Raw genomic sequence first — 23,474 nt, 5'->3', positions numbered from 1 at the left:
TCTTGTCCAGATCTTAGAGGAAAGGCTTTCAATTTTTAACTGTCGATTATAATGTTTCCTGAGGGCTTGTCATATATGACCTTTATTGTGTTTACATACATTCCTTGTAAATGTAATTTGGCGAGAGTTTTTTTTTTTTTTTTTTTAATCATGAAAGGATGTTGAATTTGGTCAAATGCCTCTTCTGCATCTATTGAAATGATCATGTGCTTTTTGTCCTTTAGTCTGTTAATATGATATATCACATTTATTGATTTGTACATATTGAACCTTCTATGCAACCCTAGGGTAAATCTCACTTGACCTTGATAGGTGATACCTTTAATGTGTTGTTGAATTTGGTTCGATAGTATTTTATTGAGGATCTTTGCATCTATGTTCAGCAGGGATATTGGTCAGTAATTTTTTTCTTGTAATGTCCTTATCTGGTTTTGGTATTAGGGTAGTGGTGGTCTAGTAAACCGAAATTGGAAGTATTCCCTCATTTTCAATTTTTTGGAACAGTTTAAGAAAGATTGGTATTAATTCTTTTTTAAATTCTTGGTATAATTGAGCACAGAAGCTCTAAAATCCAGGACTTTTCTTTCATGGTAGAGTTTTTCTTACTGACCTAATCTCATTACTAATTATTGGTCTGTTCAGATTTTCCATTTTTTTACTGATTTAGTCTTGCTTGGTTGTATGTTTCTAGGAATTTATTCATTTTTCTATGTTATCCAGTTATTGGCATGTAATTGTTTATAGTAGTCTCTTTTGATTTTTTTGGTCTTTATGTTACATCAGTTGTAATATCTCCTTTTTTGATTTTATTTGAGTCTTTTTAAAATTTAGTCTACCTAAAAGTTTTTAAAACTTTACCATTTCAAAGAATCAAGTCTTAGTTTCATTGTTCTTTTGTATTGAATTTTAGTCTCTATTTCATTTATTTCTGCTCTAATCTTCATTATTTCCTTTTTCTGCTAACTTTGGCTTAGTTCATTCTTCTTTTTTCTAGTTCCCTGAGGAATAATGTTAAATTGTTTATTTGACATCTTTCGTCTTTTTTTGATATAGACATTTATTGATATAAACTTTTCTCTTAGAACTGCTTTTGCCATATTCCATATCCCCTAAGTTTTGGTATGTTGTATTTTCAGTTTGATTTGTTTCAGCTTATGTTTTAATTTTCCCTTTAGTTTCTTTATTAACACATTGGTTTCCAGGACCATATTTCATTTCCATGTATTTGTGAATTTTCTAAAATTTATTCTGCTATTGATTTCTAGTTTTATATCATTGTGGTGAGAAAAGATATTTGATATGATTTCAATCTTCTTAAATTTGCAAAGGATTTTTGTGCCTTATGTGTGATCTTTTCCAGAGAATGGCTGCATGTGCTTGAGAAGAATGTGCATTCTAGTGCTGTTGAATGGAATATTCTGTATATATCTACTAGGTTCACTTGATCTAACGTATAGTTTAAGTCCAATATTTCCTTATTAATGTTCCATCTGTGTGATCTGTCCATTGTTGAAAGTGGAGTATTAAAGTTCTCTGCTATTATTGCATTACAGTTGTTTTTCCCTTCAGACATTTAATATTTGCTTTATGTTTTTAGGTTCTCCAGTATTTGCAGCATATATATGTTTACAAGTGTTACATTCTTTTGATGAATTGACCCCTTTATCATTATATAGTATGCTTCTTTGTCCCTTTTTACAGTTTTTGACTGGAAGTTTATTTTTTTGATATAAATATAGTGACCTCTGCTCTCTTTTGGTTTCCTGGGGAGATAACTACTGAATATTGGCAAGTTTAAAAGTCACCTTTTTGTTCTTGTGGTCTAGGAGACTCAGGAGTTCAGAGTTCTGTCAGCTCCCACAGGTAGGTGATTTGATAGTCAGTTTCTTGGGTGAAGGCTACAAAAGTCGGGGTCCTTGATGTGTGTATAAACTACGAGAGAGAGAGTCCTCAGATCTGGATTTATTGCTGGAGGAAGCCAGGGAAGAATGTGCAGGGGTGCTCACTATTTTGTTCAAGCAAGCAGAAGTCTCACACCCTCCTAGCAGTTGGGGAGACTTTTGGTCTGGAGTTGTCTTTGAAGCAAGCCAGAGAAGCAGGTGCAGGGAGTAGGCACTTTTTCCTTTTTGATGTATATATTTATATCAAATATATATATAGACATATTTCCATATATATGCAATATATATGGATACTATATATATGAAATATATATATGGGTGCCATATATATGTATATGAAATATATATATGGGTACCATATATATGTGTATGAAATATATATATGGGTACTATATGTATATGAAACAAGACCCTTTCTTCTTGGGAAGAAGCTTGTAGTAGGGGCTTCCTTCCTTATTATAAGGTGCTGTTCTCAATGTGGGGTTAGTACAGGGAGTGGGGTTAGTGCAAGGAGTCCTTTTCCTATTGCTTATTTTTGTTAGATAGATAAAGCAAATGTTAGAGCTAAAGAGAGAGATAGACCCCAATACAATAATAGCTAGATTTCAGCACTCCGCTTATAACATTGAACAGATCTCCCAGGCAAAAAATCAACAAAGGAACTTGGAACTTAATCTGCACTATAAATTGGGTTAGTAGATATTTAAAGAATATTTTATTTATTGGTTGCAGAATATACATATTTCTCAGCACATGGATCATTCTGATCTGTATAATATTCATTACTGGGTTGATCCAAAATAATTGTAAATTAAGATCAATTTTTATATTTATATGCTGTGTCAGTTAGAAAATATAGCCCCAAATTCTCTGAGGCTTCTTCCAGTTAGGAAATGGGGTCTACCCAACCTCCTGTGAGTTTAGCTGGCTTATATTCATTTTCATTAATAGAATAGATAGAAGTGATGCCATGTGGTGTCTGCCTGGCTCTTGGCACACAGTCTCTGAAAAATTTATCTTAAGATATTTTCTCTCAGAATCCAGCTGCCATTCTATGAGAAGTTCAAGGCAAAGGAAGGCCCCATGTAGGTTCCTGGTTAACAGCTTTAGCTGAAGCAGACATGTGAGTGAGTGATTAAACCTCTAGATAATGGTGTCATTTGAAGCAAAAAAATTTAATTTTGAAATTCAATTTATCTATATTTTCTTTTGTTAACTTGTGCTTTTGGTGTCATATCCAAGAAACCATTGCCTAAAGCAAAATCACAAAAATTTACTTCTCTATTTTTTATAAAGAGTTTTATAGTTTTAACTCTTAATATTTATGTCTGCAGTCCCCTTTGAGTTGCCTAGAGTGTGAGATGAGGGTTAATGTTTATCCTTTTACCTCTAGATATTCAGTTCCCAGCACTAGTTGTTGAAAATACTATTTTCTCCCCACTGAATTTTCTTAGTGCTCTTGTAGAAAAAATTGCTTGGCCATAAATGTAAGGGTTTATTTCTGAACTCTCAATTCTATTCCATTTATGTATATCCTTTGCTTATGCCAGTGCCACACTCTTGATTATTTAAATTTTGTACTAAGTTTTTAAATTGGGAGTGAAAGGCCTCCATATAGTTTTTTCTCATTTAAGATTGTTTTGGTTGTTCTGGATGCCTTAAATTTACATATAAGTTTTAGTGTTGCCTTTTCAATTTCTCCAAAAAAAAACACTAATTGGTTTTTTAATAGGGATTAAGTCAATCTGTAAATCAGTTGGAATGTATTATCCTTTTAACAATATTGTCTAACAATACATAACCATAGGATGTCTTCTCATTTATCATATATTCGTCAATTATTTTCAATGATTCTTTGTATTTTTAGTATACAGGCCTTTATACTTAATTTAAAAAAAGTCATTCTTTAACTGTTTTATTTTGATACTATTGTTAATTTTCAAACTGTTAATTGCTAGTATATAGAAATACAAGTGAGTTTTGTATATTGATCTTATAATTTGAAATCTTCGCAAAATTGATTTCTTCTAATAGGTTTATTATTTCCTCTTTGGGATGTGTTTGTGTGTGTATAGGTGTTTCTTAAATTTCTTTATAAAACATTTGTAAGTTGAGAGGTTTACTTCTTCCTTTTCAATCCAGATACATTTTATTTCTTTTCTTTTTTCTGGGAGGGGGTGTCTCGTTTCTTTGGCTGGAAACTCCATTGTAGTGTTAAACAGAAGTGATGAGACATCCTTATCTTGTTTTTGACTTTAGTGGGAAAGCATTAACCATTAAGTTTGATGCCAGCTATGAAATTCCCTTTCATTTTCAGTTTGTTGAGTGTTTTTCTAAAGAAAGGATTTAGGAGTTTGCTTTTTTTCAGACTATTGAGATGATTATAAAGGGAATCATTTTTAAATATCATTTAGTATATCAATTGGTTTTCAGTTATTAAACCAAGCCAGCATGGGATTGTTAATTTTCGCTCTTGTTTTCTTATTCTTTCTTTTATTTATATAAATAAATATATATATATTCTTTCTGCTTACTTTAATTTAATGTCCTCTTCTTTTTCTAGCTTATAAGATAGAAGTTTTGTTGACTGTGGTCTCTTTTCTTTTTCAGTGTAAGTTTGCAGTTGTAAACTTCCTCTAAGCATCACTTTAGCTGCATCCCATAAGTTTTCATGTGATGTGTTTTTGTTTTTCTTCATCTCAACCTATTTTCTAGTCTCCCTTATGATTTTTTCCTTGACCCATTGGTCATTTAGGAATGTGTTGTTTAAATTCCACTTATTTGTGAATTCCTCAAATCTCCTCCTGTTATTGACTTCTAATGTCAGTTCATATAGATTGAAGAACACCTTTTGTATGAGTTTAATACTATTAAATTTATCAGGGCTTGAGTTGTGGCCTAACATATTGCATATCTTAGAGATTTCCAAGTATATTTTAGAGCAACATGCATTTGTCTGTTGGGTGGAGTCTTCTATGGGTATCTATAGACTTCCAATGAGCTCTGCTTAGTGTATTGTATTCTTCAATTCCATTTTCTTCTTGATCTAATGCTTAGTTGTTCAATCTATTATTTAAAATGGGATATTGAAGTCTCCACCTATGATTGTTGCAGTATCTATCTGTAATTGCTAATGATTGGGCATGAAAGATCACATATAGGATTTTAACCTGGAGCTGGGCTCCTCAATTTGCACAGACACACTGGGCTCCTCAGTTTGCATGCACGCACACACACACACACACACACGCATACACACATATTCTTATGTACACAAACATGCATATACATACAAATAAACATATTTAGAAATCAGGAGTTCTCATGGACATCTTCAATTCCAGTTTATCCTCTCAGGTCTTATTCTTGCCTTCCTTCATTTTGTAAGTATTTGTTTTCTTTTCCACAGTGTAAACCTGACTGAACATTAATGACACATGTACTCATTTGCTTTATCCTCTAATGCTCCTCAATTTGTTTTAGAATTGCTTAGCTCATAGCACTAGAAAAACAAATTTATTAAAATATTTTGTGATTTTATTTGCACCCCACTCTCTTGACCAAGACTAATATTTGTCAAATTTTTATTCACAGGTTACTTGAATTAATGCTTTGCATTTTTCCTCAGTAGGTTCACTTATTTCTTTGAGTAACAGTTTCCCTTTCTAATTCTATTGATTTAGCTTTATATAGGAATTATGGATTAACTTACTTATATATAGGAATTATGCATTAACTTACTTCCCAAAGTGAAAAATATGGAAAAGGTATACTTAGAACAGTTTCATTCCTCCTGTATCTCTTCCCTTTGTATTTCTCCAGTAAAGGTAACCATGTATGTTGTTTTCCGGTTTTTCTTGTATTACATTTCATGAAGGCAATTTTCTGTCTATTTCAATATTTTTCTTCATCTCTCCTTCATTCTTATCTAAAAGGTAGCATTCTAGATATGCATTTTTCTATTTTCGTTTATTTGCCTTCTGCCTACTTAACATTATGCCTGGAAATAATGAAACAGCAACATACACCTATTAAAACTTCTCACAATTTTCATGTGAGATCTATCTCAATGGTAATTTACTCATCACTTTTTGAGAATGAGAGAAAATGCTGCTGTGTACATGTTTAAAATGTGAAATTTGGAGATTTCACAATAGATCTCTTTCTCTATTTGGTAGACTAAATGAATCTTTTTATGTAGCTTACAGTGAAGTTCCGGATGAAAATCTTATGGTTGAAAATAAAGATTCAGTAACAAAAGTCCAAGTAGAACAAATGAAACAAACAACTTCTAGTATGGAAAGACGCAAGGGTAAGTATAATAATTATAGATATCTTTACACTATTTTATTTTATTTTTATTTTTTGAGATGGAGTCTCGCCCTGTCACCCAGGCTGGAGATTGTGGCACGATCTTGGCTCACAGCAACCTCCACCTCCCAGGGTCAAGCGATTCTTCTGCCACAGCCTCCTGAGTAGCTGGGATTACAGGTGCACACCACCACATTGGCTACTTTTTGTATTTTTAGTAGAGATTGTGTTTCACCATGTTGGTCAGGCTGGTCTAAAACTCCTGACCTCATGATCCACATGCCTTGGCCTCCAAAAGTGCTGGGATTACAGGCGTGAGCCACTGCTCCTGGCCCTTTACACTATTTTAAGTTAACTCATCAGAAGGTCTTTTTACTTTGGGTCATGAATATTTGAACATATAATTTGTAGAAATTTTATACTTTGACCTAAATGTGAATACTGCAAAAATAACTAGAGAACTAAAGTGAAAGCTTTGATACCTTTTGATTGGTATTTGCATAGTCAGTGACTACTATGTAACAAGATTGCCTACACATGAGAATTTTCTGCTTCACATCCAGGGTCTGTTTTAACGAATAGCTCACTGCTATAACTTCCTAGTCCTATTCCATTAATTTTACACAAATAAGAGGAAGTATTGCTGATTACTTGACATATACAGAAGTTTTATCATAGATCTGTTTTTCTACGTAGCGACTCTTACAACCCCACAATCGCCTGAGGACGTGGTTTTAGTTTCAAGAAGTCAATCTGAAACTAAAAATCTTGAAGCTACTGGAAATGAGAGTTTTCATTGTAAGTAGTAAGTTTAAAATATTATAAAATTATTTTCAATTATATTCAACAGCTCTTTTTATGGTTCATGAATATATCTACAACTATTTTTTTGTAATTATTTTGTATATACTTCTAGATCTATACTGGTCTGTACAATGACTGAATTAGATGTGTTAATTTTTCTACTATGATTGTGAATTTCCTTGTTCCTTTTTATAATAATGTCAGGTTTTACTTTATATCTTATGACATTTTATTATTAATGTGCATATAAATTTAAAATTAACAATCTTGCTGGAAGAAATAAACTTTTGTCCTAATGAAGGGACCTGCTTTATCATTTTTACAGCTTTTGTTTGTTTGCCTTAAAAACTATCATGTCTCCCTGTAATCTCAGCACTTTGGAAGGTAAAGGTGGGCGAATCTCTTGAAGCCAGGAATTCAAGACCTGACTGGGCAATGGAGTGAGACCCTCATTGCCACAAAAACAAAACAAAACCCCAAACAAACAAACAAACAAAAAAAACCTATCACATCTGCTATTAATGTAAATCTACCAACTTTCTTCTGATTGGTGTTTGCATGATACATTTTATTTTTCATCCTGGTAACTTAACATTCCTGTTTTTTTGTGGGTTTTTTTTTTCTGTATCTCTTGTATGAAGCTTATAGTTGTATATTTTTCAAATTCGGTCTAATATTTTTTGTCTTTTAATTAGCTCTCATAAAACACATTTAGTCTTATTATTGATATTTCTATGTTTAAGTATACCATTTTCTTTGGCCTTCCTATTTTATCTGCCTGATAAGTTTATTGTAGTCTCCTTTATGCTCTATTACTTAATATCATTACATACTTTTTCCTTGGACAAATGATACCAAATATTTTAAACTTTACTCTAAAGATACCTCTGTGTATGTATCTAAAAAGTAGCATAAAGCTTATACTTCAACTGGATGGTATCTATTAATAGTTTATTACCACAAAGTGTGATGTGCTTATATCATGTGAAGTGAGACAGTATTATTTGGTCATTAGCATATATTGCAAGTCTAGTACTTACACCACAGATCTGGTTTTCATTTAGTTCTTAAAAAGATTTTCTTATTGTATCCTAGAGTATGGGTGAAGAATTAGATGAAAATATTTTGCCTGACAGAGTTGTTAGAAGAAAAAGACTCAGCAGTAAATATAATGATGAATATTATTAAGTAATTTTTAATTAAAGTTAATTTTGAATAAATTAAGTGGAATTTGGTTTATGGATGTGTATCATGTTAGGACTGTACAAACATTCATTAAATTGTGCTATTTAAAGTAGTATTTATTTCTTGATTTCCTTTAATATTTTGTTTGTTCTGACATTTACTAAGAGAGGCATGTTGAATTCTCCTCCTATTATTTTGGATTTATCGATTTCTTCTTGTAGTTTTGTCTTCTTTTTAAATGCTGCTTATGTTATTGGTGCATGTGTATAAAAATTCTGTATTTCTGGCAAACTCAACTTTTTCATTTTATGAAAGGAACCATCTGAATCTCTGGTAAGGTCATTTGCCTTAAATCCTATTGTGTCTGACATTGACATACTATGGTGATTTTTGTTAGTGTATGCATGGTGTATCTCTTTTCATCTACTTGTTTTCTATCTTTCTGGAATTGTATAATTTACTGACATGGCTTATAAATCGCTTAGTTAGATTTTTTTTTTTTTTTAACAAATCCAGTGTGAATGTCTTTTTGTATTCCTAGAATATGTTTGAATGTTTTAATTTAAAATTATTATAATTATTGACATATTTGGATTTAAATATTTTGAGCTGCTTTTTGTTTTTTCTACCCAATCCATGTTTACTTCTCTTTAATTTATTTCTTTATGTTGGAATCTTTTTTTATTCATTCTGATTTTTAAATCAATTATATCTGTTTTAAAATGTTTAAACTTTTTAAAAGAGGTTAATACTCTTAGAAAAATAAAATTGACTTTCAACTTTTTAAGTGTATGTAGTATATGAAGTAATAGAGTGTTTCCACATCCTTGCAGTAAAAACACTTTCATGATTTTTACATGTAACTTCGTAGTTTATTTTGAAAATTAATTGGTCTTTTTTATCATTTAATTGAATTGTGGTCATTTGCTTAAATTTTTATAAAAATGAATGGAAACTTTGATTTCTGGTATATTTTTAACAATTCAGAGGCTTCACAATAAAGCATTGTCACTTTTTATTATAGTCTAAGCCTCTCTTCCTTTTTATTTAATATTTTAATTTATAATTGACATAATAATTGTACATATTCATGGGGTACAATATGGTGTTTTAGTCCGTGTATACATAGTATAATGATTGAATCAGGGAAATTACCATATATATCACTAGAAGAATTGATCATTTTTATGGTAATAACATTCAAAATCTTCTTGTCTAGCTATCTTGAATTATATACTATAATGTTATTTGCTATAGTACCCTACTATGTAGCAGAACACTAAAACTTATTCTTCATGTCTGACTGTAACTGTGTACCCATTAACAAGCCACTTGTAGTGCCTCCTCTCCCAACCCCTCCACAGCCTCTGATAAACACTATTCTACTCTCTATTTCTATAAAATCAACTTTTTAAGATTCCACATATAAGTGAGATCATACAGAGTGTCTTTCTTGCCTGGCTTGTTTTACTTAACATAATGTCCTCTAGGTTCATCCATGTTGTTGCAAATGACAGGATACCATTTCTGTTTTATGGCTGGTGATATGGTTTGGCTATGTCCCCACCCAAATCTCTTCTTGAATTGTACTCCTATAATTTCCACATGTTGTGGGAGGGACCAGGTGGGAGATAATGAATCAAGAGTGCAATTTCCCCCATACTGCTGCTAGTTAATAAGTCTCTTGAGATCTGATGGTTTTATAGGGGGTTTCTGCTTTCACTTCTTCCTCATTCTCTTCTCTTGGCTGCCACCATGTGAGACGTGCCTTTCACCTTCCAACATGATTGTAAGGCCTCCCCACTCACATGGAACTGTAAGTCCATTAAACCTCTTTCTTTTGTAAATTGCCCGGTTACAGATCTGTCTTTATCAGCAGCATGAAAATGTACTAATACAGCTGGATAGTATTCATTGCAGAACCATGAGCCAATTAAACCTGTTTTCTTTGCAAATTACCCAGTTTCAGGTATTTTTTAAATTAGCAATGTGGAAGCAGACTAATACAAATCTGATTTTTAAAATGGGCTAAAGATGTGAATAGATATTTCTCAAAAGAAGACATACAAATGGCCAACAAATATATGAAAAAATGTTCAACGTCACTAATCATCAGAGAAATTCAAATCAAAACCACAATGAGATATCACTTAATCCATGTCAGAATGGCTATTATAAAAATGACAAAAATAACAAAATCTTTCAAGGATATGGAGAAAAGGGAACTCATACACTGTTTGTGGGTATATAAATTAGTGTAAACACTATGGAAATCAGTATGTTTTTTGTCCTTTGTTCTGTTGATGTGATGTGTCACATTTATTTGTTTGTGGATGTTGAACCATCTTTAATTCCCTGATATGAATCCCACTCGATCATGGTAAATGATCTTTTTAATATGTTGCTAAATTTGGTGTGTTAGTCTTTTGTTGAAAAATTCTGCATAAATTTTCATCAGTGATACTGACCTGTAGTTTTATTTTCTTTGAGTCCATGTCTTTTTTTTTTTAATCAGAGTAATGCTGGCCTTGTAGAATGTGCTTGGAAGTATTCGTTCCTCTTCAAGTTTTTGGGATAGTTTCAATAGAACTGGCATTAGTTCTTTAAATTTTGGTAGCAGTCAGCAGTGAACCCATCGGGGTTCTTGGACTTTTCTTTGATGGAAAGCTTTTAATTATTGCCTTTGATTTTGTTTCTCATTATTGTGTGTTGAAATTTTCTATTTCTTCACGATTCAATCTTGGTAACTTGTGTGTGTCCAAGAATTTATCCATTTCCTCTAGGTTTTCCAATTTGTTGGCATATAGTTGTTTGTAGTAGCCTCTTATGATCCTTTGTATTTCTGTGACATCAGCTATAATGTTACCCTTTTCTTCTTTAGTTTTAGTTATTTGAATTTCCTCACTTTTATTTTAATCTAAAAGTTTGTCAATTTTGTTTATCTTTTCAAAGTACAGCTCTTTGTTTTGTTCATCTTTTATATTTTTTAAATCTCTTTTTTGTTTATTTCTGCTCTGATTTTATTAGTTTGTTCCTTCTATTTATTTGGGGATTGTTCTTTATTTTGGTTCTTTGAGGAGTAATTTTAGGTTGTTTATTTGAGTTCTTTCTACTGTTTTTCATGTAGGTGTTTATTGCTATTAACTTTATTTTAGGGCTTTTTTTCCTATATTACATAGGTTTTGGTATGTTGTATTTTCATTTTTCATTTGTCTCAAGGAATTTTTAAATTAAAAACTTTCTTTCCTTTGATGCGTTGTTTTTTTTCATGAACATGTTGTTTAGTTTTCATGTATTTGAACAGTTTCCAAAGTTCCTTCTGTTATTGATTCATAGTTTTATTCCATTGTAATCATAAAAGATACTTCATTTGATTTCAATTAAAACATTTTTAAAAGTGGTTTTGTTGCCTAACATATGGTCTATCCTGGAGAATCTTCCATGTGCTATGGTGAAGAATGTGTATTCTCTAGCTGTTGGGTGACATGTACTATAAATGTCTATTAGGTTCATTTTGTCTAGAATGCAGTTTAAATTAAGTGTTTATTTTCATTTTTTATTTCAACTTTTCTTTCAGATACAGGTGTGGACGGGTACATGTGCAGAATTGTTACATGGGAATATTACACAATACTCAGGTTTGGAGTATTGATCCCATCACTTTGGTAATAAGCATAGTACTACATAGGTAGTTTTTCTTTTTCTTTTTTTTTTTTTTTGAGGCAGAGTCTCGCTCTGTCGCCCAGGCTGGAGTGCTGTGGCCGGATCTCAGCTCACTGCAAGCTCCGCCTCCCGGGTTCCCGCCATTCTCCTGCCTCAGCCTCCCGAGTAGCTGGGACTACAGGCGCCCGCCACCTCGCCCGGCTAGTTTTTTGTATTTTTTAGTAGAGACGGGGTTTCACCGTGTTAGCCAGGATGGTCTCGATCTCCTGACCTCCTGATCCGCCCGTCTCGGCCTCCCAAAGTGCTGGGATTACAGGCTTGAGCCACCGCGCCCGGCCATACATAGGTAGTTTTTCAACCCACCACCACCTTCCACCCTCTAGTAGTCCACAGTGCCTATTGTTCTCATATTTATATCCACATGTGCTCAGTACTTAGCTCCCACTTATAAATGAGAACATGCAGTATTCAGTTTTCTGTTCCTGTATTAATTTGTTTAGGATTATGCCCTCCACCTCCATCCATGTTGCTGCAAAGGACACGATCTTATTCTTTCTAATGGGTGCATAGTATCGCATGGTATATATGTCCCATATTTCCTTTCTCCAATCTACCATAGTTGGGCAACTAGATTGATTCTATGTCTTTGCTATTGTGAATAGTATAGTAATGAACATATGAGTGCATGTGTTTTTTTGGTAGAATGATTTATATTCTTTTCAGTATATACCCAGTAATGGGACTGCTGGGCTGAATGGTAGTTCTGTTTTAATTTCTTTGAGAAATCTCCAAACTGCTATCTATAGTGGCTGAGCTAATTTACATTCCTACCAACAGTGTTTCAATGTTCCCTTTTATAGGCTGGGAACAGTGGCACATGCCAGTAATCCCAACACTTTGGGAGGCTGAGGTGGGCAGATCACTTGAGGTTAGGAGTTTGAGACCAGCCTGGCCAACATGGTGAAGCCCTATCTCTACTGAAAATACAAAAAAATTAGCCAGGTGTAGTAGCACATACCTGCAATCCCAGCTAACTGGGAGGCTGAGGCAGGAAAATCGCTTGAGCCCTGGGAGGTGGAGGTTGCAGTGACCTGAGATCATGCCACTGCACTCCAGCTTGGGTGACAGAGTGAGACCCTGTCTCAAAAACAAAAAGTTCTCTTTTCTCCACCACCTTACCAGCATCTGTAGTTTTCTGACTTTTTAATAATAACCATTCTGACTGGTGTGAGATGGTATCTCATTGTGCTTTTGACTTGCATTACTCTAATGATTAGTGATGCTGATCATTTTTTCATATACTTGTTGGCAGCATATATGTCTTTTTTTTGTAAGTGTCTGTTCATGTCTGTTGCCCATTTTTAATGGAGTTTTTTTCTTGTTGATTTGTTTAATTTCCCTATAGGTTCTGGATATTAGGCCTTTGTTGGATACATAGTTCGTGAATACCTTCTCTGATTCTATAGATTTTCTGTTTGCTCTGTTGGCCGTTTCTTTTACTGTGCAGAAGCTCTTTAATTAAATCCTAATTGTCTATTTTTGTTTTTGTTGCATTTGCTTTTGGGGACTTAGCCAAAAATTATTTGCCAAGGCCTATGTCAAGAAAAATATTTCCTAGGTTGTCTTCTAGGATTTTTATAGTTTGAGGTCTTACATTTAAATCTTTAATCCATTTTGAGTTAATATATAAGGTGATAGATTTGAGTTAATACTCATATAAGGTGACAGATATTCTGCATAAGGTTAGGGAGTTATTCTAGCATCATTTATTGAATTGGGAGCCCTTTCCCCATTGCTTGGTCTTGTCAAATATCAGATGACTGTAGGTATGGGGCTTTATTTCTGAGTTTTCCATTCTATTTTATTGGATTATATGTCTGTTTTTGTACCAGTAGGAAATTGTTTTGGTTATTGTGGCTTTATAGTTAGTTTGAAGTTGGCTACTGTTTTGTTCTTTTTGCTTAGTATTGCTTTGGTTATTTGGGCTCTTTTTTGCTCCATATAAATTTTAGAATAGTTTTTCCTAATTCTAGGAAGAATGGTGTTGTTAGTTTGATAGGTATAGCATTGAATCTGTAAATTATTTTGAGCAGTATGGCCTTTTTTACTATACTGATAGTAAATAGTGCTGCAACAAACATATGCATGCAAGTATCTTTATAATAGAATGATTTAAGAAAAATGAACAAAACATCCCAGAAATATGAGATTATATAAGGAGGCAAAATTAACAATTCATTGGCATTCCTGAGAAGTGTCTGTTAATGTCCTTTGCCCACATTTTATGGTGTTTTATGTCATTGCAGCACTATTTATGATAGGAAAGTCATAGAATTAACCTAAATACCCATCAATGTCAAATTGGATAAAGAAAATGTGGTATATATATACCCTGGAATACTATGCAGTCATAAAAAGGAACCAGATCATGTCCTTTTATAGGGATATGGATGGAGTTGGAAACTATTATTCTCAGAAAACTAATGCAGGAACAGAAAACTAAATACCACATGTTCTTACTTATAAGTGAGAGCTGATGGATGAGAATACATGGATACATGGAGGCGGGGGTGGTCAACACACACTGGGCACCTGTGGAAGGTGTGGTGGGAGGGAGAGTATCAGGAAGAATAGCCAATGGATTCTGGGCTTAATACCTGGGTGATGGGATGATCTGTGCAGTAAACCACCACGGCACACATTTACCTATGAAACAAACCTGTACATCCTGCACATGTACCCCTGAACTTAAAATAAAAGATGAAGAAAAATAAAGAAAATTGGCCCCCAATCTTTTCTGTCTTGTAAAGTTTCTGCTGAGAGTCTGTTGCTAGGCTGATGGAATTCCTTCTCTAGGTGACTGGCACCTTCTCTCTAGCTGCCTCTACGGATTTTTCTTTGGCAATCACTTTGATGAATCTGATGATTAATTGCCATGGGAATGGTTATCTTATATAGTATCTGGCTAAAGTTCTCTGTATTTCTTGGATTTGCATGTTGACCTCTCTAGCGAGATTAGGAAAATATTTGTGGACTATATCCTCAAATATATTTTACAAGTTGCTTATTCTCCTCTCTCAGGAATGCCAATGAATTGTTAATTTTGCCTCCTTACATAATCCCATATTTCTGGGATGTTTTGTTCATTTTTCTTAATTGTTTTCTTTATTTTTTGTCTGACTCAGTTGATCCATAGAACCAGTCTTCAGACTCTGAGATTCTTTCCTCAACTTGGTCTATTCTGCTGTTAATACTTCTGATTGTATTACAAAATTCTTGTAGTGAGCTTTTCAGCTCAGGAAGTTCTGTTAATACTTCTAATTGTATTATGAAATTCTTGTAGTGAGCTTTTCAGCTCAGGAAGTTCAGTTTGGTTCTTCTTAAAAAGGGAATTTTGTCATTCAGCTCTTTGTTTTAGTGGATTGTTTGGCTTTCTTGGATTGATTTTCAACTTTCTTCTTGATCTCAATGAGCTTCTTTGCCATCAAGATTCTGAATTCCATGTCTGTCATTTCAGACAATCTAGACTGGTTATGAACCATTACTAGGGAAGTAGTGGGCTCATTTGGAGGCAAGGCAACATTCTGGCTTTTTGAATTGCCAGGGTCCTTGTCCTGGTTTGTTCTCATCTGGGAGGACTAGTATTCTTTTCATTGTGTTGTAAATTGAGCATAGTCCATTGGCTTTGCTTCTGGAAGTTTCAGAGGACTAAGGCTCTGTATAGGGTCTTTGCTGTAAAATTCTCGCTCTTGGTTTCACAGTGGGGAAAATTAGTAGTGATTTTTGGTGTTTTAGTTTGGGTTGCCATACAGCAGATGGTGCTTGAGAGCAATGAGCAGTAGATCGGCTGTTACCCACACATTTCCTTTGTGCATCTTCACGTTTGCAACTGTGTTCTGCCATGTGAAGAGGACAGATGTAGCTCTCTCACCAGGCTTGCCCATGAGCCTTGGGAGAACCACTGCCAACCACTGGCACTGTGCCCACAGTTTTGTTGTTGTGGTGCATGTTAGATCTTCTGGGCCACAGGGCTCCCTTGGGGAGAGGTCTGGTGGGGAAACAGGCAACACGCTTTCTGGATCAACCTTGTGCGGGGAGGCATGGTTAGGTCTCACAACAGCTTGTGAGCCTGTACCAGTCAGATCTCTCGAGAGTGTGGGCTCCTGTCCTGTTCAAGTACCAAGTTCAAATCTCAGCTCAACCCTCCTGAGCCACAGGCTACAGCCTGAGGGCTCTAAGGCCTGCTTGCAGCTCCCTCCTCCAGGCACTCAGGGATGGGTTCTGGGTGCAGTGTGGGATCCGAAGGGCTCCCAGGATGCCAGAATGCACTCAGGTGGAGCAAAACACCCAGGCTGGGCAGTGGAGGCTGCATTATGTACATTCTCTTAGGGGACAGTCAGGGAAGGTTCCTGGGAGGGCCTGGCAGGCAGGTGGGCCTGCGGGTCAGATGTGCCCCAGTCCCACAGGGAAGCATGACCTGTTTTCTCCTTGGTGGGTTCACAGCCTCTCAGAGAGAGACAGGCAGCCTTGGGGATGGATGCTTATGGCTGAGCTTTGCTGGGACTGGCCTGCACTCAAGGGTCCACAGCTTTGCACCTGCTGCAGCTCTGTCTCCATCTAATCTTTGGGGAGATCTCCCCTGCCAGCTGACAGTTCCATGTGGGAGTGAGATCCCCAGCAACTAGGATCTCAGAGATTTGCAGTAAGATTGAGCGATCTCCCAGTCTCTTAACTCACCTCTTCTTCAGGCACCATTTCGTGCTGGGAAACAGCTGGAGTGCTCAGGTGCTCCTAGTTGGGTTCCCAGCTTCCTCCCTATTCAGCCTCAGCATGTGATCTTTTCTCCATTCACATTTGGTGTTTTCTGTCCAGAGATTGTTCAAATTATGTTGGTATAGTCGAAATTGTGAGCTCTATCTATGGGATCAGCAGTTCCTGGTTGCATCTAGTCAGTTGTCTTGGAAAATGTAAGAGTTAAAGAAAAAGGAAAGAAACACGAAAAATGGCTCAACAGTCAAAGACAGGTTTATTTTGGAGAATAAACTGGAGAGCAATTTCTGGACGATTTCGGACAGGAGCACTCTCTCTTACAGACTAAGAGTATTTAAGGGTTCAGGGAGAGAGAGCTTATCACAGGGTAGGAATATTTCTGTGTGGAGAAGTTTATTGCAGGGTTGGAATGTCTCTGGTCGGAGGGGAGGTTATCTTGGGGCTGGCATGTCTCTGGCTGGGGAGGGTTTTATCTTAGGGTTAGAATGTTTCTGGTTGGAGATGTCATTTGTGGCTTATGGTCATGCTGACATTAGCCGTTAGACTGATGCCCTTTGGGGGGATTTAGACAGTTTTTTAAAGGGGAACTTTAAAGTGGCGGTGCTTGTCCAAGATGGCAATGCTCCTGCTCTGTCAGAAAAATTTCCAGTGTTTCTTTGTTGAATTTTTGTCTGGATGATCTGAAAGTGCAGTGTTGAATTCCCCTCCTATTATTGTATTGCACTAAGTCTCTTTTAGTCTGTTAATATTTGCTTTATATATTTAGGTGCTGCAGTGTTTGTACATATATTTATAATTGTTACATCCTCCTGTTGTATTGAGCCCTTTATCATAATATAATGGCTTGATTTATATTTTTAAAATAATTTTTAACTCAAAGTGTATTTTATCTGATATAAATATAGCTACTCCTGCTCTTTTTTGGTTTCCCTTTGGTTGGAAGATCTTTTTCCAACCCTTTGTTTCAGCTTATGAATGTCTTTATAGGTGAAGTAGATTTTCTATAGGCCACATATAGTTGGATCTTATTTTTTTTCATTCAGCCACTCTATGTTTTTAAATTGGAGAATTTTGTCCTTTAACATTCACAGTTATTATGCATAATTAAGGTCTTACTATTGATATCTTGTTGCTAATTTTAGTGTTGCTTTGTAAATTTCTCTTTCTTTCCTACTTTCTTTCTGTCTTCCTTTGTGGTTGTTTTTCTCTGATGGTATGTTTTAATTCATTGCCTTTTGTTTTTAGTGTATCTATTATAGGCTTTCACTTTGTGGTTACCATGAGGCTTACAGAAAATAGCTTATGTAACTAATTATTTTAACCTGATGACAAGTTAACATTGGTCACAAAGAAAAGAGAAACAAACCAAAAAAAACACTTTAGGCCAGGCGCGGTGGCTCAAGCCTGTAATCCCAGCACTTTGGGAGGCCGAGACGGGCGGATCACGAGGTCAGGAGATCGAGACCATCCTGGCTGACACGGTGAAACCCCGTCTCTACTAAAAAATACAAAAAAAAAACTTAGCCGGGCGCGGTGGCGGGCGCCTGTAGTCCCAGCTACTCGGGAGGCTGAGGCAGGAGAATGGCGTAAACCCGGGAGGCGGAGCTTGCAGTGAGCTGAGATCCGGCCACTGCACTCCAGCCTGGGCGACAGAGCGAGACTCCGTCTCAAAAAAAAAAAAAAAAAACACTTTATACTTTACTCCTCACATTTTGACTTTTAGATATCTCAATTTCTATATTTTTATATTGCCTAATGCATAATACATTTTTCTAGTTATTATTTTTAATAGTTTTGTCTGTCTTCAAACTAAACCTATGAGTCCTTTATATACCACAGTTACAGTATTAGAGTATTCTGAATTTGTATGGTTTCTATTAGCAGAGATTTTTTTATAATTTCTGATGTTTCATTGTTACACATTAGCATCCTTTGCCATCAGATTGAGTAACTTCCTTTAGTATTTCTTATAGAACAGGTTTGGGCGTGGTAAGTTTTCTCACCTTTTATTTGTCTAGGAAAATCTTTATCATTCCTTCATGTTAGAAGGATAGCTTTGTTGAATATACTATTTTAGGTTGTCAATTCTTTTCCTTCAGCATTTTGAATATGTCATCTCACTTCCCCCTAACCTGTAAAATTATTAATATTTTTTTATTCTGGGACCTGAAGTCACTTTAGTCAGCTGGTGGTGAAGAGGTATAGGACTCAGGTTCCTCTTGCTGGGGCAGCTGATTCCCTTGGTGCTGGGGTAAGTCTCAGTGCTCCCTCTGTGAGCACTGGCCTAGAATCAAGGACCACATAGTTCTAACCTGCTGTGTTTTACTTTAACAAAGCTGATACTAAGTTCCAATACAGTCCCCACCTCCTGACACTTTCCTCTCCTTCAGGAAGAAAGATTTTGCTGCACACTGTGCCACTTGGGTTTGGGGGAGGGGTGTGAGACTGTACTTTCTGCTCTCTTCAATGAATATTTTCTTGTTATTATGCTAAAACCAGGTGCTGTGACTTCTCACATGATTCCTTTAGTTCTTGTGAAGGTGTTTTCTTGCATGGATAGTCATTCAGTTTGATGTTCCTGTGGATGGATAGGGTTCTTCCTCCATTTTGCTCTGGTGATTCTATCTCAAAGCCTTTCTTCTTATAGCTGAGAAAATGGGTGAGATTTTTTTAACCAAAGGAAAAATCTTACACCTGAATATAAATTTTAAACTCAAAAAGCCCATCTCAAATTACAAATGTTGCAATTTCTGGAAAACGGTATATGACAATTTGACTATAATACATGTATGTGTGGATTTCTATGAGTTTATTTTTGAATTTATTGAACTTCTTGATGTGAAGATTAATGCTTTGACAAAATTTGGGAACTTTTCATTCATTGTTTATTAAAAATTTTTTTTCTTCTCTTCCTCTCTTCTCCTTTTGGAATGACCATAATGTATATGTTGGTACACTTGGATGGTGGTCCACCAGTTTCTGAGGCTCTCTTAATTTTTTCATTCCTTTTTCTTTATGTTTCTCTCACTAGGTAATTTCAACTTATTTGTCTTTAATTTCACTGCCTTTTAAAATATTCCTTTGATTCCATCTTTCCATTTCAGTTATTGCGGTTTTCAACTCCAGAATTTCTATTTGGTTACTTTGGGAAATTTATATTATGCTATTGATATTCTTTCACAGTGATGTATTATTACGCTTTTCTTTAATTCTTTAGATATGATTCCCTTTAGTTATTTGAATATTTTTATAATAGCCGATTTAGAATATTTGTCTAGTAAGTCCAACATCTTGGCTTCTTCAGGGAGAGTTTTTTTAACTGATCTATTTTTCTTTTGTGTATTGGCTAATTTCTTGTTTCTGTGCATGTCTGATAATTTTTTGTTTAAATTTTAAATAATATAATGTGAAATTCTGAATGTTGGATTACTCTTCTTCCCCAGGGTTTGTTATTTTGCTGTTTTTGTTATTTGCTTGATTCGTGCATTTCTTGGACTAGTTTTGTAAAGTTTATATATTTTCTTGTTTGTAACTACTGAAGTCTGCTTAGTTAGCTTAGTGATCAGCTAATGACTAGACAGAGATTTCCTTAAATGTATTAAATTGATGTCTCCCACCCTTGTAGAGGGGCTCCCTGTGTGTCCCTGTGTGTCTTGAGGCATGCTTTCAATGCTGAGGTAAGAAGTTTGTAACGCTGCCTTAGCATTCATTTCCTGCTTGCTCAGAACCTGGGGGTCAGTTAGAGGTGAGAGATCTAGGAATATTCACATCTGTACCTGTACACATCAAACCTGTACACAGCTCTACATATGTGTTTTGTCTATTAGATTCCCTGAGACATGTTAGAGCTTTGTAGAGCCACCCCTTATGGACATCTAATTTCCCAATTTTTCTTTTTGAGATTTTGATGGTCAGCCCCAACCTGGTAATGCTCATCACACACCTACTATGTTAAGCAGTTACCACTGATCATTTTTTGACAAATGCCCTAGCGTGAGGGATATTCTGCACAAAGAAAGCTCTAAGTCAGGTCAAATAGATATATATCTTGACAGTGCATCTTTTCAGGAAGCTGTCAGATACATCATCAAATAGTGGTTATTCTTTAGGAATGGTGCTTTTGGGGATCCTCAAACTTATTTTGCCCTCTCTAGGGGTTGTTAGGCAGCTAGATTTCACAGCTATTATAGTTGTGAGGCTGTTGGTTGACTGGGCTACCAAGGACCTAGAGTGAGGGGAATGGACTTAGGGCATATTAACATGCTGTTACCAAGATCAGCCATTAGAAAATGTATTTGTTCTATGATGACTGTACACATATTTTCAATTGCACCAACATTATACAAGGTTTTTCTTTTTCCAGATTCTCACCAACATTTGTTATCTTTTGTGTTTTTCGTAATAGTTGTTGTAATAGGTGTGAGGTAATATCTAATTGTGGCTTTAATTTGCGTTTCCCTGATGATTAAAAATGTTGACCATTTTTTCATATACTTGTTGACTATTTATGTGTCTTCTTTTTTTTTGTTTGTTTTTGAGAGACAGAGTCTTGCTCTGTTGCCTGGGCTGGAGTACAGTGGTGCGATCTTGGCCCTTTGCAACCTCCACATCCTGGGTTCAAGTGATTCTCCTGCCTTAACTTCCCAAGTAGCTGGAACTACAGGTGCATGCCACCATGTCTAGCTAATTTTTATATTTTTTAGTAGAGATGGAGTTTCACTATATGTTGACCAGGCTGGTCTCGAACTCCTGATTTCAAGTGATCTGCCTGCCTTGGCCTCCCAAAGTGCTGGGATTACAGGCATGAGCCACAGCATCTGGCCTACGTGTCTTCTTTTGAGAAATATGTATTAGTCTTTTTGTATACCTTTAAATTGGGTTGTTTCTTAATATTCAATTGATTGCATTCCCTACATATTTTGACTATTAACTCCTTATCAGATCTATAGTTGTAAACATCTTCTCCCATTCTGTAGGTTGTCTCTTCATTCTGTTGACTGTTTTGTTTTCTGTGGAGGAACTTTTTAGTTTGATACAATTTTCTTATTCTATTTTTGCTTTTGGGGTTGTATAAAAAAGTCATTGCTAAGACCAATGTCAGGGAGCTTTTTCCCTATGTTTTCTTCTAGTAGTTTTATTGTTTTATATTTATTATGGCAGTTCCTCAAAAAATTAAAAATAGAATTACCATCAGATTCAGCAGTTCCATTTCTGGGCATACAGTCAAAAGAAATTAAATTTGTATGTCAAAGAGATATCTGTAATCCTATGTTTATTGCAGCATTATTCACAGTAGACAAGATGTGGAATCGACTTAAGTGTCTGTGTTAGTCCATTATCATGCTGCTATGAAGAAATACCTGAGACTGGGTAATTTATAAAGAAAAGAGATTTAATTGACTCACAGTTCTGCGTGGCAAGGGAGGCCTCAGGAAACTTACAATCATGGCAGAAGGGGAAGCAAACATATCCTTCTTTACAAGGCAGCAGGAGAGAGAAGTGCCTATCAAAGGGGGAAAGCCACTCATAAAACCATCAGATCTCATGAGAACTCATAATCATAAGAATAGCATGGGGGTAACTGCTCCCATGACTCAATCACCTCCCACTGGGTCCCTCCCATGACATATAGGGATTATGGGAACTACGATTCAAGATGAGATTTCGGCGGGGACACACACAAACCATATCAGTGTTCTTTGAAAAATCAATAGATAAAAATGTGCCATATATATACTCAATGAAATATTATGTGGCCTTAAAGAAATGCTGTCAGTTGCAACAGCACTGAAGAACCTGGAGGATATTATGCTAAGTGAAATAATCCAGTCCCATAAAGACATATATTGCAGTCTTGGTAGGTTACATATTTCTATGAATTTATCCATTTATTCTGGATTATTCAATTTTTTGGTGTATAATTGTTCATAGTAGTCTTAAAATTTTTTTGTATTTCTGTGGTCAGTTGTAATGTCTCTCCTCTCATTTATAATTGTATTTGTTTGAATTTTCTATTTTGTATAGCTAAAATTTTGCCAATTTTGATTATCCTTTCAAAGAATAAGCTCTTAGTTTTGTTGAAGATTTCTAGAGTTTTTCTAGTCTCTATTGCATTTAGTTCTGCTCTGATCTTCATTATTTTCTTCCTCCTATTAATTGTGGACTTAGTTTGCTCTTTGTTTTCTAGTGTTCCATGACATATACTGCTAGATTTTTAGATTTGAGGTCTTTCTTTTTTTTTTAATGTATACATTCATTGCTATAAACCTCCCTGTTGGGACTGCTGTTATATAATTTCCTTTTTTTCATCTTTTTTTTTGAGTTAATATTAGTTTTATTCTTTATGAGTTCTCAAAATCTCACTTATAAGACTTGCCCTTGAATAATGAATTATGTGCTTATTGCATACACCTGTCTACTATTTTATATCATGTTGTGTATGTGTGCAATATACGCATGATCTAAATGAAGGTGTAAGATGAATTAAATACTCCCTAGTGCCGAAAAAAAGAACTGCTATTGATTAAAATTTGTTTCTATAGCAAAAGAGAAATTTCACACAAGTCAAATTGTTCAGTATTCAATATACTTAAGTAGTTAAACACAAAAATAATGACTTATATACCTTGCAGGGAAATGGGTAGTTTGTATTTAATTTTCGGAAGCAATTATTTCTTTAAAAAGAACTGTCTTCATCAGAGTATTAGCATCTGAAGACCTTTCAGATGCTAACACCTCAAGCGTGTTCAGAACTAGGCAAAAATGTAACACACGTGAGTAAAGCCTTATAATTCAACACAAAGTATGAGTCAATAAGGAGTATTATTTAGTTGGAATCTG

The 23,474-nt window shown here is 35.1% G+C and overlaps 1 protein-coding gene across 12 annotated transcripts in view; it reads left to right on the top strand.

The window, feature by feature from the left end:
- Window positions 1-23,474, top strand: part of LOC105479927 (coiled-coil domain containing 7) — a 436,030-nt gene that overhangs the window by 190,214 nt on the left and 222,342 nt on the right. For 11 of the 12 annotated variants that reach the window (XM_071070238.1, XM_071070242.1, XM_071070240.1 and 8 more), the window contains 2 exons: window positions 6,103-6,213; window positions 6,909-7,010. In XM_071070238.1, coding sequence (XP_070926339.1) covers window positions 6,103-6,213; window positions 6,909-7,010 — 213 coding nt within the window. The remainder of the gene's footprint in view (window positions 1-6,102; window positions 6,214-6,908; window positions 7,011-23,474) is intronic. The other variant, XM_071070239.1, reaches the window with a different exon arrangement.

The sequence above is a fragment of the Macaca nemestrina genome, chromosome 9, assembly GCF_043159975.1.
Source record: "Macaca nemestrina isolate mMacNem1 chromosome 9, mMacNem.hap1, whole genome shotgun sequence".
Lineage (NCBI taxonomy): Eukaryota > Metazoa > Chordata > Mammalia > Primates > Cercopithecidae > Macaca > Macaca nemestrina.
This window is presented reverse-complemented; position numbering and strand designations above follow the sequence as displayed.